General features: G+C 46.7%; 1 protein-coding gene across 1 annotated transcript in view; it reads right to left on the bottom strand.

Annotated features, from left to right (window-relative positions):
- Positions 1-15,729, bottom strand: part of LOC116837279 (solute carrier family 9 member C1-like) — a 330,899-nt gene that overhangs the window by 189,476 nt on the left and 125,694 nt on the right. Inside the window, exon 12 of the mRNA XM_032801556.2 lies at positions 15,517-15,657. Coding sequence (XP_032657447.2) covers positions 15,517-15,657 — 141 coding nt within the window. The remainder of the gene's footprint in view (positions 1-15,516; positions 15,658-15,729) is intronic.

Raw genomic sequence — 15,729 nt, 5'->3', positions numbered from 1 at the left:
CTTCTCTACTGCAGAGCTCAGCTCCTGTAGCACCCACCCTCCTCCACTTCTTCATCAAGTGGTGAGTAACTTCTTCTTCATCGAGTGGTGTCCCTGTGGGTGCTCCAGTCTAGGTGCTTGTAGAGCAGTACCCCACCACGGGTGGTAGTGGGTCGAAGTTATGTATAAGTGTGTGATGAGAGCACTGAGACAAGGCCTAGGGTGATAGCGTAATGCTTTGCAAAATGTTGTGCTGATGTCCAGGCTGCAGCTCTACAAATATCTATTAAAGGGGACATTGTTCAAGAATGTAATTGATGTTTCCATGGCTTGCGTTGAGTGGGATCTGAGGCCCATGGGGGGTTCTTTGTGATGCAAGTGATAGCAAGTTTGAATACAGGTAGAGACCCATTTGGAGAGTCTCTGGGTGAATAGTGTAGAGCCCTTGGAGCGCTCTGCTGTAGAGACAAATAGTCTTGGTGACTTGCGAATGGTTTAGTTCTGTCCAAATAGAAGGCTATAGCCCATCTTACATCCAGCATGTGCAACATTGCTTCTCGAGAGTCATTATGTGGCTTGTGATAGAAGGCAGGTAAGTGTATAGTTTAGTTAATATGAAAATGCGTAGCCACTTTGGGCAAGAATTTTGGGTGAGGACGTAACATGATTTTGTCTTTGGTAAATACAGTGTACGGTGGTTCAGCCATCAATGCTCCTATTTTGCTGACATGTCTGACAGATGTGATTGCCACTAGGAATGGGGCCTTCATTGATATATGAAGGAGCGAGCAGGTTGCTAGAGGCTCAAAGGGTGGTCTTGTAAGACATTTGAGCACATGATTGAGATCCCATGGTGGTGCAGGTTGGCATTCTTCTGGGTACATGTTCTGTATGCCTTCTAGACAGCACCGTGTAATCAGGTGAACAAATATTCAAGTCCCTTCTATCTGTTTATGGAGGGCCGGAAAGGCAGTGAGGTGTATTTTAATAGAGCTTATGGCTAACCCCATTTCCTTCAGTTCTAGTAGGTAGTCTAGGATCACAGATAGAGGTGCTTTGGTCGCGTCGAGCTGTTTTTGCTGACACCAAAGGAAGAATCTAGTGGTGAGGCGATGGCTATTTAGTAATACCTGTTTCACTTTCTCCAAACAGTTAAATTCCCCATGTTGGAACCAGAGAGGAGCCACGCTTTGAGATGGAGTTTCGCTGGGTCTGGATGGAGCATCAGGCCCTTATTCCGGGACAGGAGGTCCATCTGGAAAGGCAGCGGTTGTGGGGCACAGACTGCTAGATGTGAGAGGTACTGAAACCAAGTCTGTCTGGCCCATGTGGGGACAATGAGAATGATGTATGCTCTGTCGAATCATATCTTGCGGATAACTTGTGGGATCAGTGGTATCGGCGGGAAGGCGTACATGAGTGACACATTTCACGGGATGAGGAAGGCATCCCCCAACGACCCCAGTGCCAGGTCTGCCCTGGAGCAAAAGGGTGGACCTTTGTGATTTGTCGCTGAGGTGAAAAGGTCTATTACTAGGTGACTCCATTTTTGGAATATTGTGTCAAGAACCCTGTCGTGGATTTCCCACTTGTGTTTCTGTGGGAAGTGCCTGCTGAGGTGTTTTGGCACCCTGGTAGGTATGATGCTGTGATGTTCATATTGTTGCAGATGCACAGGTTCCATAAATTCATGGCTTCTATGCATAGCAAGTGAGACCTGGCTCCTCCTTGGTGATTGATGTAAAACATGCATGCCACATTGTCAGTGAGAACAGAGATTGAGGTCTGCCATATGAGTGGGGGGGAAGTGGTGGCATGCATTGTGTACCACATGGAGTTCCAGGAAATGGATATGTAGTCGGGTTTCTGTCGCAGACCACTTGCCTTGTACATTGTGGTGACCCAAGTGGGCGCCTCCCCCTATCAGGGAGGCATCTGTTGTGATAGTCACTGATGAGGTGTCTTGTTGAAAGGGAATCCTGGAGCATACACTATCTGGCTGTGTCCACCATTGTAGGGAGAGGATAACCCTTGGTGGCAGGGTAACACTTCTGTTGAGAGAGTGTTTGCTGGGTGCATAGACCATGCTCAACTAGTGCTGCAGGTAGCACATATGGAGTCTGGCATACTTTACTACAAAAGTTGTAGCTGCCATACGTCCCAGAATCTGAAGGCATGTCCTCACTGAAGTTTGTGGTCTGATGATCACCATGGAAATAAGATTGGTCAATTTAGTGATCTGTGGTTTGGCAATATTGCCTTGGCTTGTATGGAGTCTAGGTCAGCTCCGATAAACTTCAATCGCCGGGTTGATTCCACGGTGGGTTTCTTTTTGTTTATCTGTAGACCTTGTTGGTGAAACAGGTCTATTGTGATCTTCAGCATGCCTGCCGTTTCTTGTTGGTTGGTAGCCTTGAGAAGGCAATCGTCCAAATAGTGGAAGATTATGATTCCATAGCACTGTAAATGTGCTGCTACTATCACAAGGGTTTTTGAGAATATGCAGGAAGCAGTGGACAGTCTGTAGGGAAGGACCGTGTATTGGTAGTGACTGGGTCCTACTGTGAACCTCAGGAACCATCTGTGAGCAGGATATATTGTAATATGGAAGTATACATCTTGGAGGTTGAGGGCTAAAAACCAGTCCCCCGTGACTAGCGCTGGGATTATTGTGGCCAGAGTGACCATTCTGAACCTGTGGTTGCATATGTACCTGTTGAGTTTTCGGAGTGCTAAGATTGGTCTCCATCCCCCTCCTTTATTCTCTGTCAGGAAATATTTGGAATAAAAAACCCTCCCTTGGTATTGATGTGGTACTGGTTCTACAGAACCCAGCAGCAGGAGGTGGTTTACTTCTTGTTGCAGAAGGTGCTCTTGAGAGGGTCCCTGAAGAGGGACAGGGAAGGAGGGAGGGTAAGGGGGATGGTTGTGAAAGGGAAGGTATAGCCAGATTGTATGATCTCCAAAACCCATTTATCTCTGGATATCGCAGCCCAGGCATGGTAAAATGGGTGTAGGCAGTGACCAAAATTGTGGGATGGGGTATCTGCTGGCACTAGAAGTGTGGGGAGGTCGTGCATACCCTTGACCAAGACTTCAAAATTGTGGCTTAGATGTAGATGGACAGGTGAACAAGGCCTGGTTCTGTGGAGCTTGTTGTCTCTAAGCCCATTGTTTGGGACTGTTCTGAGTGAAGTATCGTGGTTTTTGACGGTTAAATGAGGTATCTCGTGACCTCTGGTATGGTATAAAGTGAACGCGTTTGTCAGGTGGTGGGTGTATGCTAGTGTACACAGTGTTGCTCAGGAAGCCTTCATGGTATGGAAGGCGTCATCTGTTTGAGATGAGAATAGTTTATCCCCATCGAAGGGGAGGTTCTCCACTTTTAGCTGTAGTGCTTTTGGAATTCCCAAAGCCTGCAACTATGATGTTCTTCTCATAACCACAGCTGTTGCTGTTGTTCAGAAAGCTGTGTCTGCTACATCTGAGACTTGCAGTGCTTTGCGGGCTATTAACTGACCCTCATTGATAATGGCGTTGAGTTGAGGATGTTTATGCTCGGGGACGTCCTCCATGAGCTCTTGTATTTTACTATAGTTAGAGTAGTTGTAATTTGCTAACAGAGCAGAATAGTTGGCAACTCTAAGCAGAAGGGTGGATGACGAGTAAACTTTCCACCCAGAGAGGTCAAGTCTCTTGCGTTCTTTATCTTGCAGTGAGGAGCGGAAATGAGGCTGTTTACTGTGCTGATTAGCAGCCTCTACTACCAGAGAGCAAGCTTGAGGGTGTGAAAACAAAAATTCCATGTCTTTGGCTGGAACAAAATATTTTCTGTCAGCCCTTTTGTTGGTGGGTGGTGCCAAAGCCAGTGTTTGCCATATTACCTCCGCAGGCTCTATTATAACCTCATCCATGGGGAGGGCAATCTTGGTCGCTGATGTCGGTTGTAAGATTTTTAACAACTTATGTTGTTTCTCCTGCACCTCATGTAAGGCAATTTCTTGGCTGTTTGCTACTCTTTTGAAGAGTTCTTGGAACTGTTTCAGGTCATCTGATGTCATGGGGTAGACGGCATCACCGCTTCATCTGGTGCAGAAGATGAGTGTGGGATAGGTGGTGAATCATCCAGTCTGCCTGTGATAGTATTTCTTCCTCTTCTATCTCTGCCTCAGGAGGATCAGAGGTTTCTCTGTGTGGTAATGATGGATGTACTCTGGAACCTCTTGTTGCTGGGGAAGAGGGACCAGAATAGGAGTTCTGGTATGTGGGCCAAGAGGTAAGGTGGTAATGGGTAACGCCAGTGCTGTGCATACCAGGGCTGTGAAAGCTCTGAGGGATGAGGCTTAGGCTTCACAGCATTCCATGTAGGTCTCATCTGTGATGGGGATGATCGTTGAGAGGAAAAGCGAATGTTCTCCACATCTCCTTCCTCGCCACTATGCATGCAGACTGGTGCAGGAGATGAAGGATGGTACCGTGCTATGTAGCTCAGGCAGTGTTCGGTGCCGAGCAGTGGTGACTGCGATGCAGAAGAAACTGCTATGTCAGTAGGACGCAGGAGTTGCGCTGGTCCCGCCTTGAGGTTGTGCTCGACCATTGCAGCACTGTCCGGTGCTGGATTCAGCTTGTTAGACGGCAGTGAGTCTTGGGTCGGTGCCAATGGCAGCAGCATTGATCACGGTGCTGCTGCCTGTGCCATGCTCTGCACTGGGGTAGTCATTGCTGTGGAGGAGACTTGACATCTCAACTCTGGTGCCATACATTGGGGCTCAGCAGGGGTCTGCTGAGGGATGGCACTGGAGGAGCCCGGTGCCTCTTAAGTGGTCACTCTGGATGAGTGGAGCACTGAGGATAAAAACCTCGCTGGGGAAGCTCTCTTTTTCTGAGAGACCCTTGCTAGAGAGGTCAAGGCTCGCTTCCTGACAGTTTTGAAGGTCAGAGCCTTATCAGAGCTCAGGGATCTCAGTCTGTGAGACTCCCCAGAGGATCTCTCTTGCAGAGGTTGGAGGGATCTCTCTAGCAGAAGCATTTTCAAGCGAAGATCCCTGTCGCGTCTTGCCCTTGATGTTAAGTTGGTGCAATGCATGTATTTCTGGGAGATATGAGTTTCTCCCAGATAGCGAACGCAGGATGTGTGACTGTCAGAGATGAGCATTCGTTCACTGCAGGAGTCACACTTTTTAAATCCTGTTGAGCCTGGCATGTCTGCAGTTAAGCCTCTCCTGCCTCTCCAGAAATAAGGGTGGGAGTTAATTGTAATGGTAAACTGTAGAAACTGTTCCCAAACAGAGAGTTAAGGAGAGAAAAAGCCTTCTTCTTTCTCTTCCTACCCCTTTTTTTTTTTTTTTTTTTTAAGAAAAACCTCTTAGAGGAACTAACCAAACTATGTAACTATGTATAGACTAAGGATATGTCTTCACTACCCGCCAGATCAGCGGGCAGCGATTGATCCAGCGGGGGTTAATTTATTGCGTCATCTAGTCTAGATGTGATAAATTGACCCCCAAATGCTCTTCCATTGACTCCTGTACTCCAGCTTGGCGAGAGGCTCAAGCAGAGTCAACTGGGGAGCGGCAGCACTCGATTCACCACAGTGAAGACACCAGGGTAAGTCAATCTAAGTACGTCAACTTCAGCTACATGAATAGCTACGTGAATAACTTCACGAAGCTGAAGTTGCATAACTTAGATCAACACCCGCCCCCCTACACACACACAGTGTAGACCAGGGCTAAGACTAACTAAACGGTGTAATTAAGTATAGACTAAAAAGAAGTTTCTATGTAACTTGTGACTATTTTTTTCTCCCAGAAAGTATCAAAGAGAGCTCTGCCTGTGGAGCTCCGTCTGCAGCTGAGGACAGTTGAGAAGGAACTCAGGGGATGGCCGAGGGAACATGCACTACAGGAGGTGCCAACGGCTGCACAAGATGACTCCTGTGCGTGCCCTTTCCCCGGCCGAGTACTGCTGTGAGAAATCTCTGATCGCCGGCACAGGGATACACTGAGACCTAGAGTGGAGCACACACAAGGAGACCACTCGATGAAGAATGTCCATTACTGAGGAGAAAAGACCTGTTGCAGGTCTGGCAATGTTTAAGCCCTGGGAGTTTGGGCATAACCTAAGCAGAAATCTGCCTGGTACCAGCAAGGAAGCTGTTCGGTGACCGGTTGCAGTTTAACTAGAACTCCAAACAATGGTACTGAGGTGGACAGGGAAGCCTTGACTGTGAGGCACACAAAAAAGGTGAAAGAAAGAGGTCCCCGTAAAATATAAAGCATGTACAAGAAACAAGATAAGAATAACAAAGCTGAACTAACTAAATTAAAATAGGGTAAGAATAATGCTGGATTAGCAAAGCTGAATCCATCTCAGGCTACCGGCAGTTGCAAAGACACTGGAGCTGTGGCAGGCCCACCCTTTCCCTATCTGCTCTCAGACTGGAGCACAACTATCTGTAAGGTGCAGATACAGACCAGTGGACACTGCTACTGAAAATCTCCAATTGAAGGAGCACAGGCATGCATGCACACCTGAAGTGGAACACTCATAGGGATAAACTACTTGATGTAGTTGTCCCGACAGTTTCAGGACTAGTGTTTTGAGCTTGCTCTCCCACAGCACTCCATTGAGATGTGATGGATCCTGCACCTACCTGGTATTCAGTCCGTACCACCTGGGCAGTCAGTACAGGTCCAGTTGTGGGACACTCAACACTCCAGATAAGTCTCATGAAAGTCTACTCCTTCTGATGATACTGAAGGTCCCAGAAGGGAAATAACACCTAATGGAAGCTGGTGGCAGGCCTCGCTTCCTTCAAGGGGGCTCTGGCCAGTTGTAGTGCAGTCCAATGCCCTCAGACAAGTTACCTGTATGTGCTTTAAAATAACTGTTTGGGGCCTGGCCCATCTTCCTTTTAGAGGCTCAGAGGGGCAAGGTCATGTGAGCTGTCCAGTTCCCACCTGAAGGCAAATAATGGGGAATTTGATGGTCAGAGGCTACCAGTGTTTTGACTAAAAGTAGGGGAGCCAAAGTTGGGTAACCCATCCCATGGGTTAAGTGACTTTCTGAAAATCAATGCAAAAGCAAGTTGTGCTGTCAGGCTTGGGTTCCAGTACAATGGGGCTGTTCATTCACTATGAGACTCCTTTGCGACACCCAGGTCCAATGTGGTTTGCAGTTTCTACCAAGCCACCTCCCATATCTTCTGGGGAAGTGGCCAAGGCATCTCTCAGACTCATTGTCATAGGGGTGTTTCAATGTGGTGATAGGCCAAATGTGTCTGCCCTGGTAGGGGCAAATGGTGGGGCGGAGGAAGGAACTGGTCCCAGTTCTGAGACCACAAAATTTTTCAATGTTTGTTTCAAGGCTTGTTAAACCTTAGGCCAGTGGTTTTCAAAATAGTTTTCAAAATACATACCCCTCGAGGTACCTGAGCTCTTGTCAGGGGATGAAGGAGAAAAATCTTTTCATGGCAGACAAGCCAAGGTTGGGAGCTGAGTGGAAAGATGCAAGCCTGTGCAGACGCCCCTGTGCAGACTCTTGTTAGGCAGGGCAAGAGGATGCTGGGATGGCCTTATTAGTATGAGCGATTGGGCAAGGCACTGTGGTCGGGAGGAGGGGGGGGGGGACACTGTGGTTGAGAGGTAAGGAGTGAGGCGAGCCTGGGACGCATGGCCATGAAAGGGAAGTTGGGGCAATGAGATGGGGAGGCAGTGCTTGATTTGTGCACTGGGATGCACAGAGAGCAGCATCTGCTGGTCATGAGCCCAGAGGTGCCAGGTGCACAGCTCTGAAGTCAGCACTACTTCAAGCAGCAGCACAGAAGTAAGGGTGGCGATACACATACTATGCCACCCTTACTTCTACACTGCTGCTGGCAGCGGCACTGCCTTCTGAGGTGGGTGCCTGACCAGCAGCCGTTGCTCTCCACTTTCCCTTCAGAGTGGTAGGTGCTGACAAAGAACCTGTTTATTTAATCTTGCAAATTGCCCTTTTAATAAAGACAAAAGTGAAAACCCCAAGTAAATATAGGATCTACAAACACATTAGTCAATGTTTTCTTTTTTTCTGAAGCATCAATAAGCTACCCTGTATTTTAAAAAATATAAAAGGTCAAATTTTCATTCGAGTCTTTGCAAATGCATAGGGAAAAAAACACATATGCATCCACATTTAAAATATTTACTAACCAGTTATTAGAGTGTTTTCATAGGTATATTATTACCCTATCTCAGATGGGGATACCCTGTAGACTACATTATTTGGAAAAGAGTATGCAACCTAAAAAGTTTGAAACCCACTGATTCAGGCTGTTCATTTGAAGCTGGTATGCAGATGTTTGAATGGTCTTAATCTGTAAGAGGCTAAATAGCTCTTCCACAAGTCGAGACAGGAAATAAATTCCCTAGTCAGCAGGGTGAAAGTAACTTAAAGGACTAACCGGTACACCAAAGTCCTGAGCAGGAGGTTGAGGCCCTACGGAAAAGGCGGAGCTTTTAAATCCCTGGGCCCTTTAAATTGAGATTAGAAGGGCCCGGCACTCCAGTTATGGTAGTGGCGGCTGGGAGCCCCGGGTCCTTTAAATCACTGACACAGCCCTGGGCCGTCGCCGCTACCCCAGGGCTTGTGCAGTGGGGCTCTGGCGGCAATCTAAAAGGCCTAGGGTTTCTGAAAGTTGTAAAAACACCAGCATTTGCTGCACCAGTCTTTGCTGTGGTCTTGTTGCTGGGAAACCAACTCGCAGATCAGCTGTTGCTGCTAGGAGCTGCCTGTTACTATTGTGGGCCACCATCTGTTGTTGTTGCAGTGTGACCTGCATTTGTTTCTTCACCATCCATTTGAGTAGCTGCTCCAGATTTATCCATTTTCTAGACTCTATAAGATCTCACCAGAGGGTGAGGAAATTTAGGGGTTTTTGTGTGTGTCATACTCTTCAACGGGGTTGGAAAGTTGTCCAGATTCTCTACCACATTGTCATGGACTTGGTCTCCCATAGGATACCCTTGGGATGTGATAGGGGCCTGCACTCACCTAGTCCTCATCACCCAGGCAGTCATTAGCACAGATCCAGGTGTGGGATCCAACCCTCCAACTATGTCCTGTAGAATCTAGTCTTTCTTGGACTACTGAAGGTCCCAAAAGGAAGAAGGAACCTAACTAACAGAAAGCAGTGGCAGGCCACCATTCCTTCAAGGGGGCCCTGGCCAGCTGTAGTCCAGTTCAGTGGCCTCAGGTAATTCATTTGTAAAAGTTTTAAAGGCCTTTCCTTCCAGGAGTGATACGCTTTGCAGGTGTGGTGGGGTATGGCTGTTTTGCCCATAGCAGTTCATTAACATTTGTTTGGCTGGTGCTGGGTTTGTACACCCTTGCACAGCTAGTACATAGTCCAATATTGCTGAAATGAGTGTTGTCAAGGGAGGCAGCTGGTGCTGAGATGCCCAAACACAAAACCTCTTTCACTTAGTTTTAGAAGTCAGTGTAGTTGAGACTTTCCTGTTTTGGAACAGGATGGTCTGAACTTCAGCTGAATAGCTTCTTTCGGTGGATATCAGCCAGCCAGCATCCAAGCTGTCAGATGTAATGATGCTGAGTCTAGGTCAATGGTATGATTGTTTAAGAACAACACTCACTAAGGCTTTTCCCCCAAAAGGTTTGCCCAGAACAGAACGTGTCCTCAGGGTTTTTCTGTACCTTTGTGTATAAAAGCTTGATGTGTGTGTAAGCAGAGTCAGGATGAGCTGTACCCTGACATCTGGTGGTGAAGTATGGGAAGTGTGGAAAGAATGTCTGGAATGCAAAATCTCAAATATTTGCATAGGCTCGCCTAACCCATCCCAGACTGCCGAGCTGTGGGTGCTTTGTGACAGAAATGACTCAACCTCAGTTGGGTGGTACTTGCTAGACAAGGGACATGGGTTCCAAAACCCTGTGAAGGGAGAGAGGTTGGGGACAGGTACTTGTGCCTGGTGGTGCAGGCTCCTTGTGGAGCTAGAAGCATCAGTTGCACCTCCTCCTCTCTCCACTGTGGAATGTCAGAGTTGATTTTTTTTATTCCCTTAAGACTCTAGATACAGGTTGCTGAGCTGAACTCACTTTGGGCTAATGGTGCAATAGCACTGGGCTCCCCTACTATGTGCTGAGATCACAAAAGAGCTGAAATCACAAAAGAGCTGAAATTACTGAGCTGGGAGCACTGAGTACTGTGCTAACTAGTGGGGGAGCCTGAAGCTATACTGTGGAACAGAGCAGCTGGCGGAGTGGATCAGTTTATGGGGATGGCTGGAGCGGACCACAGGACAGCTGGTGGAGTGGAGCGGCTGGCAGAGCGGAGTAGCTGTGGGGCGTGTGGAGCAGCCCACAGAGCGAGCGGAGCCGAGCAGTTTGCTGGGACAACTGGAGCAGCTCACGAGGCAGCTGGTGGAGCGGAGCAGTTTGTGAGGACGGCCGGAGGAGCAGAGTGGAGCGGCTGGTAAGGCGGAGCAGTTCGTGGAGAAGGCGGAAGCAGAACCCACGGAGAGGCAGGGCAGTTGGCCCTGGACCACGTAAGGTGCCCCTTTCACCCAGGCTGGGGGGAGGGACCTCTACAGATAGACTCTTGAATTCTGGGGTGGCATTGACCAGAGACTTTTGGGTTGCTGGACTTTGGAGTGATTGGACTTAAGACCCTAAGGGGAAAAGGACATTGCCAAATGTACTTGGGGGGGGGGTTATGGTTTGTGTTATAACTCTGTTTGTGGTGTTTCTCCAATGGGATGCCGCATTGATTCCTTCCTTTATTAAAAAGATTTCGCTACACTCAGACTCCGTGCTTGCGAGAGGGGAAGTATTGCCTCCTAGAGGTGCCCAGGGGGGTGTGGTATGTAAGTGTCCCAGGTCACTGGGTGGGGGCTCGAGCCGGTTATGCCTTGTGTTATTGAAACGGAACCCCTGGATACTGAACCCGGCCCTTGTTGCTGCCAACTCAGAGGGGCAGAAGGGTTACATGTGTATCTATACATCTGTTGGCCATTCATGCCAGAGCAAACATCGCTTGCCACCATATCACCGGTGTGATGGATATTGCAATCCTATGCAATATCTCTGGGGACCATACTGTATTAAGTTTATGTATCACTGTAGGCTAGGGATTGTATGCAGCTCCAGGGACAAGGTTATTACAACTTTTTCAGAAACCAGAAACAGTGGGGAGTGCTTAAAATCAATCACTTCAGTTGCAAACTGAGCTGGCATATACTGGTTCAACCTGGATTTTTCAGAGACTAAAACAAAGAAAGGGCTTTTGCATAAAAAGGCTTCATTTAAACTGATTCAGGACTTTCTTTCTGGTTGATCAAATAGACAGGACCTTCTGTTCAAGGGGATGGCCTCAAATCTTGTGGAAGGGTTGGAAAGATTTTGGCCTAGTAGGGACTCAGAAGATTGATGGGTGACTCCTGGTATGTTTAATGTGTGTTTAAAGCTTTTACCTTAAGAACAAATGTGCTGCTTAGAAAGACCTCCCTGGTAACTTGTAACTGCTGTCCATATACTGTTCATAGCCCTCAGTGTTACCTGTCAATTTTGTGTTCTTGGGGAACCAGGGCGCAGTTCCCAGCCTGTTTGACTCACAAAAGACCTTCCATCCACCCCCCAGCCTCTGGTTGAACCAAAGCCATTCAGAAGAAGGACTTACAAAAAGCAACAAAAAGAGACGCATCTAAACCCCTCTGGACAAGGGTGACAAACTCCCCCAGCCTCATTTGCATCAAGGATGGGACAGGGAGGCATCCACATTAGCATACAAATGGAGAACAGAGATTCCAAGGCAAGAACCGCAATGAACTCTAGGGGATCTCTGTTTCAGATGTTAATGAACACACATCTGCACACACCCAGATCAGTACTTATCAGACCAATTCTAGTAATAAATCCTTTATTGGTATTCAAAATACTGAAGCTGCCTAACTGCATTGTGACTCCCTCAAAGGAACACCGCTCATAGCCAGAAATGAACAGTTCCTATTGACTAGCCTGAACAAAACAACTTTGGTATATATATCTTGAGCCATCAGTTTACCTATAAACAAATCGAGTGTTCTCCCTTGAATCATTATTCTTTCCCTACAAAAACCTCTACTGATGCTCAAATAAGTGCTCTGATGCCTGGATCCAAAATCTGCATCAGTTCTACTGGGACTTCATCTTCTCCTGACTGATCGTACTGGGGGCTCTGCTGGTCTCCAGCACTCCAGACCCTCAGCTACCACCACTACGTGGGAACCCCGACCGATTCAAGCTTCACAGAGTGGTGAGAATCCAGCTCTCTCTCTTTCTAGGTATAGCCTCTGACCCTGACTTGTGTAATCAGTTATAGTTTTCTAAACCTGACTTTTATAATCAAATTAAAGTTAGATTTAATATTATAACTGTTTTGTTTGTTTGGCTCCCCTTGTATGGTTATTACCTAGCAGGAAATATTTGGTTAAGCTGGTTGTTTCTCTCTCTCTTCCACCTCCCCCCGCATAGGTGTTTTCTGGCTTCCCCATTTGCTCTGCAGCAACACTTCTCATACCTGTGCTAAAGACCCCTGCAGCATCCAAAAATCTGGTGGGGTTTGCTCATCAAGTGGGTTACTACCAGAACAATTGTAATGTGAAAGTGGGGATAGGGATGTGCTGAAGCTGGAGCATATGAGGGAGGCAGTTTGAAAGTGCTGCTCAATCCAGCCTGCTCATGCACACTCTGTTCCAGGGCTGTGCCCAAGGCACATGAAGGTGACAGCCTGGAGGTGCTGCTTGACCCAGCCTACTGAGTCTAGGAACATATAAGGGGTCAGCTTGGGAGTGCTAATTAACCCAGTCCTCTCAGATGTGCTTTGTTAATGTGCGTGTTCGTCTGATTCTGGGTCTGGAAGAACCCCGCCCTGGGGAACCTAGGTCCTGCACAATAGCTCCATTGGGAGGGAAAAGGGAGAGGTAAGGCTCCGTATGAGAACACAAATGACAAAGCAGTACATTAATAGAATTACAGAACCCTACCCCACCCCCAGAAGAGTAACCCTAATAAATGAGTGTACCACAAAGTAAGGGGCAAATCTGGTAACATCAGAGAGAAAGCAAAGCTTAGATGCTGGCCTTTAGGCAGACTGGCTTGCTGGGGATATCACAGTACAATGTAAGGATCAGAGGAGCCTTAAAACACCTGGTCAGAAGGGGATGGGACAAAGGGCCCTGCCCTGGGATAGGTGATGCCTGGAGGCCTGAAACCTGACTGGGAACTCCTGCAGTGGACCATGGAGGAGGAAATACAGGTGCAGTTACATTGAAACTGTGACAGTCTGCATAAAAGGCCACCTGAATTTGGTATTTGGCAAGGTCCATGTCTTATTGTCTTTAACTCAGTGTGTTTCACCTGGGTAAGAAAATGAGCAAAGGCATAACTCTCCTTCCACATTGCATCTGATTTAAAAATCATTTTTCCTTTATCTATCAAGATCAGAGTTCAAGTTTCTCTGATCTCTAGAAAGAGTTACTCACATCGCTAATACTTAAGGCAGGAAAACTGAAAATATTGGCATTACTAATACCTAAAATAAAGCAGTAAGTGTTATGAAGAAAATCAGATCTTTCAGCACATGTCTTAGAAGGTAGAAAGATTCTAAGTTTATCCTTAATTCAGTGATGCCCAACTTTTTCAGCTGGACAGCCAAACATATTTCAAAAATATCAAGGGACCACAATCAGTACATTGAGGTGGATTCTCTATCCTACTCCACTCACACAACACAAAGGGAGCAGAAACTATCAGTAAGTCCTCCATATATGCGAGAGTCCTCAGTGGATACAGAGCCACTGAATTCAGAGCCTATGCCTCCCTGCCTGCAGCTCCTGATGTAAAGGGGCATGTGGAGGGGAGAGTAACTGGTGTGTGCTGCACTCTTGACAATCCCTTGCTGGAGTATGGTCTCTTGAGGACTGAATCAAGCTGGAGCAAAGATTCTCTAGCCTGAGGTAAGGCAGAGAATCTGGGAGCCATAATCAGTTGTTGTCATAAACAGATAGCTAAGGGTTAATGTTTCTTTTACCTGTAAAGGGTTAACAAAGGGAACCAAACACCTGACCAGAGGACCAATCAGGAAACTGGATTTTTCAAAGCTCAGGGAGAGGAATTTTTTGGGTCTGGTCTTTGCTGGCTCTCAGCTATGAGAGGGGATCTTTTCTATCTGTTAAGCTTCTAATCTTCAGTTTCAAAGTTGTTAAGTCAAGGTAGAAAAAAACAATGGCTGTTATTGTTTTTTTGTTTTACATGTGTGTAGTGCTGAATGTTTAATTGTATCTCTTTTGAATAAGGCTGTTTATCATATTTTCCTTTAAGTATAGCCCTGTGTATTGTCACTTGATGCAGAGATTTCTGTCATGGTGTTTTTTCTTTCTTTCTAAGACTTGTTGTGGAGTTTTTTCTCTCTGGGTAGGCTAAGGAACAAAGGGGAGGGAAATCTCTTTGTGTTAGGAATCTACGGAGGGTAAAGCTCTGCGCACAGGGAATGGTGGGAGGGGGAAGAGGAGATAGAATCATTTCTGTTTCTCTTGATTTTGCGTTGTCTCTTTGTGCAATAGAGGAGGACATGGCTTCTTGGTATTGTTGATGTAAGAATGCATCAGTAACTCTCAGGTTAGCCCGAGGAAGTCTGGGTGGGAAGATGGGGTAGGGAAGTTGGGTTATTTCCCTTGTCGGTTAGACTCAGGGCTTCTGAAGTCTTGGGTTCCCCAGGGAAGGGTTTGGGGAGACCAGAGGGAGCCAAAACCCTGGAATTTTTGGCTGGTGGCAGCGAGATCAAATCTGAGCTGGTAATTAAGCTTAGAGGGGTTCATGCAGGCACCCAGATTTCTGGACGCTAAGGTCCAGATTTGGAGATGCTTATGATAATTGTGGGGTCTCAGCTTCAGCTTTTCTATCCTTTCCTGGGCTGCCTTGAGTGGCTGGTTTGGGGAAAGGAGCCATCATTTGACAGATACTCCCATAGGCCCAATATAGATGCACTCAAACTTCTATAATGCTATCTCTGGGGTTCCCAACACCTGGCAAGAAAGAAATTAATGCACAAGCCAGAATTATTTTCTTGTCCCTTCCCTAGGATGCAGCAGAGGACCAGTGGGGGAGCTGCTTAGCAGCTGAATCAAGGAAGGGACACAGATGCTGGTCAGAACACTCTAGGCTCACACCAGAGCTGCTCCTGAGGCTCCAAGGGAAACAGTGGGAGATAGATGGGAAAGTAGTTCCATTGATTTCCTCCTTGTTGTAATAGGGCTGATTCAAATGTTTCAGTTTAAAAGTCATATCACATAGCTGAGAGTATACATTTTCAGTTTATAGTCAAGTACAACATTTCTTCGTAACACTGTCATCCTTGAAGGTCACATTTTAAAGCCCTGAGGTCCAAAGTGGTCCACAGGTCACATTTGGATACCCATTCCTTAAATAATAAGAGTACTAAAATTAAAATGTGTGTGTTAATCAAGAAAAATAAGAATATAACCAAATAGATGGAATACTAACTATTTGAGCTGTCAAAAGACGTAACCTGGCTTCTTCCAGTATGTCAGCAATTTGTTGAGGTGTTGTCTCATATGAAATGTCTGTGTTACAATCTGGACATTTAAGTGTTCTAACAATTTGGGAAACTTCCTCTATGTCAAACTAAATAAGAAAAACAGAAACAAGTGAACTGATCGTAACATATTGGAAACATGAGAACCAAAAAGCTAACTA

Source organism: Chelonoidis abingdonii, chromosome 4, assembly GCF_003597395.2.
Source record: "Chelonoidis abingdonii isolate Lonesome George chromosome 4, CheloAbing_2.0, whole genome shotgun sequence".
NCBI classification, from domain to species: domain Eukaryota; kingdom Metazoa; phylum Chordata; order Testudines; family Testudinidae; genus Chelonoidis; species Chelonoidis abingdonii.
This window is presented reverse-complemented; position numbering and strand designations above follow the sequence as displayed.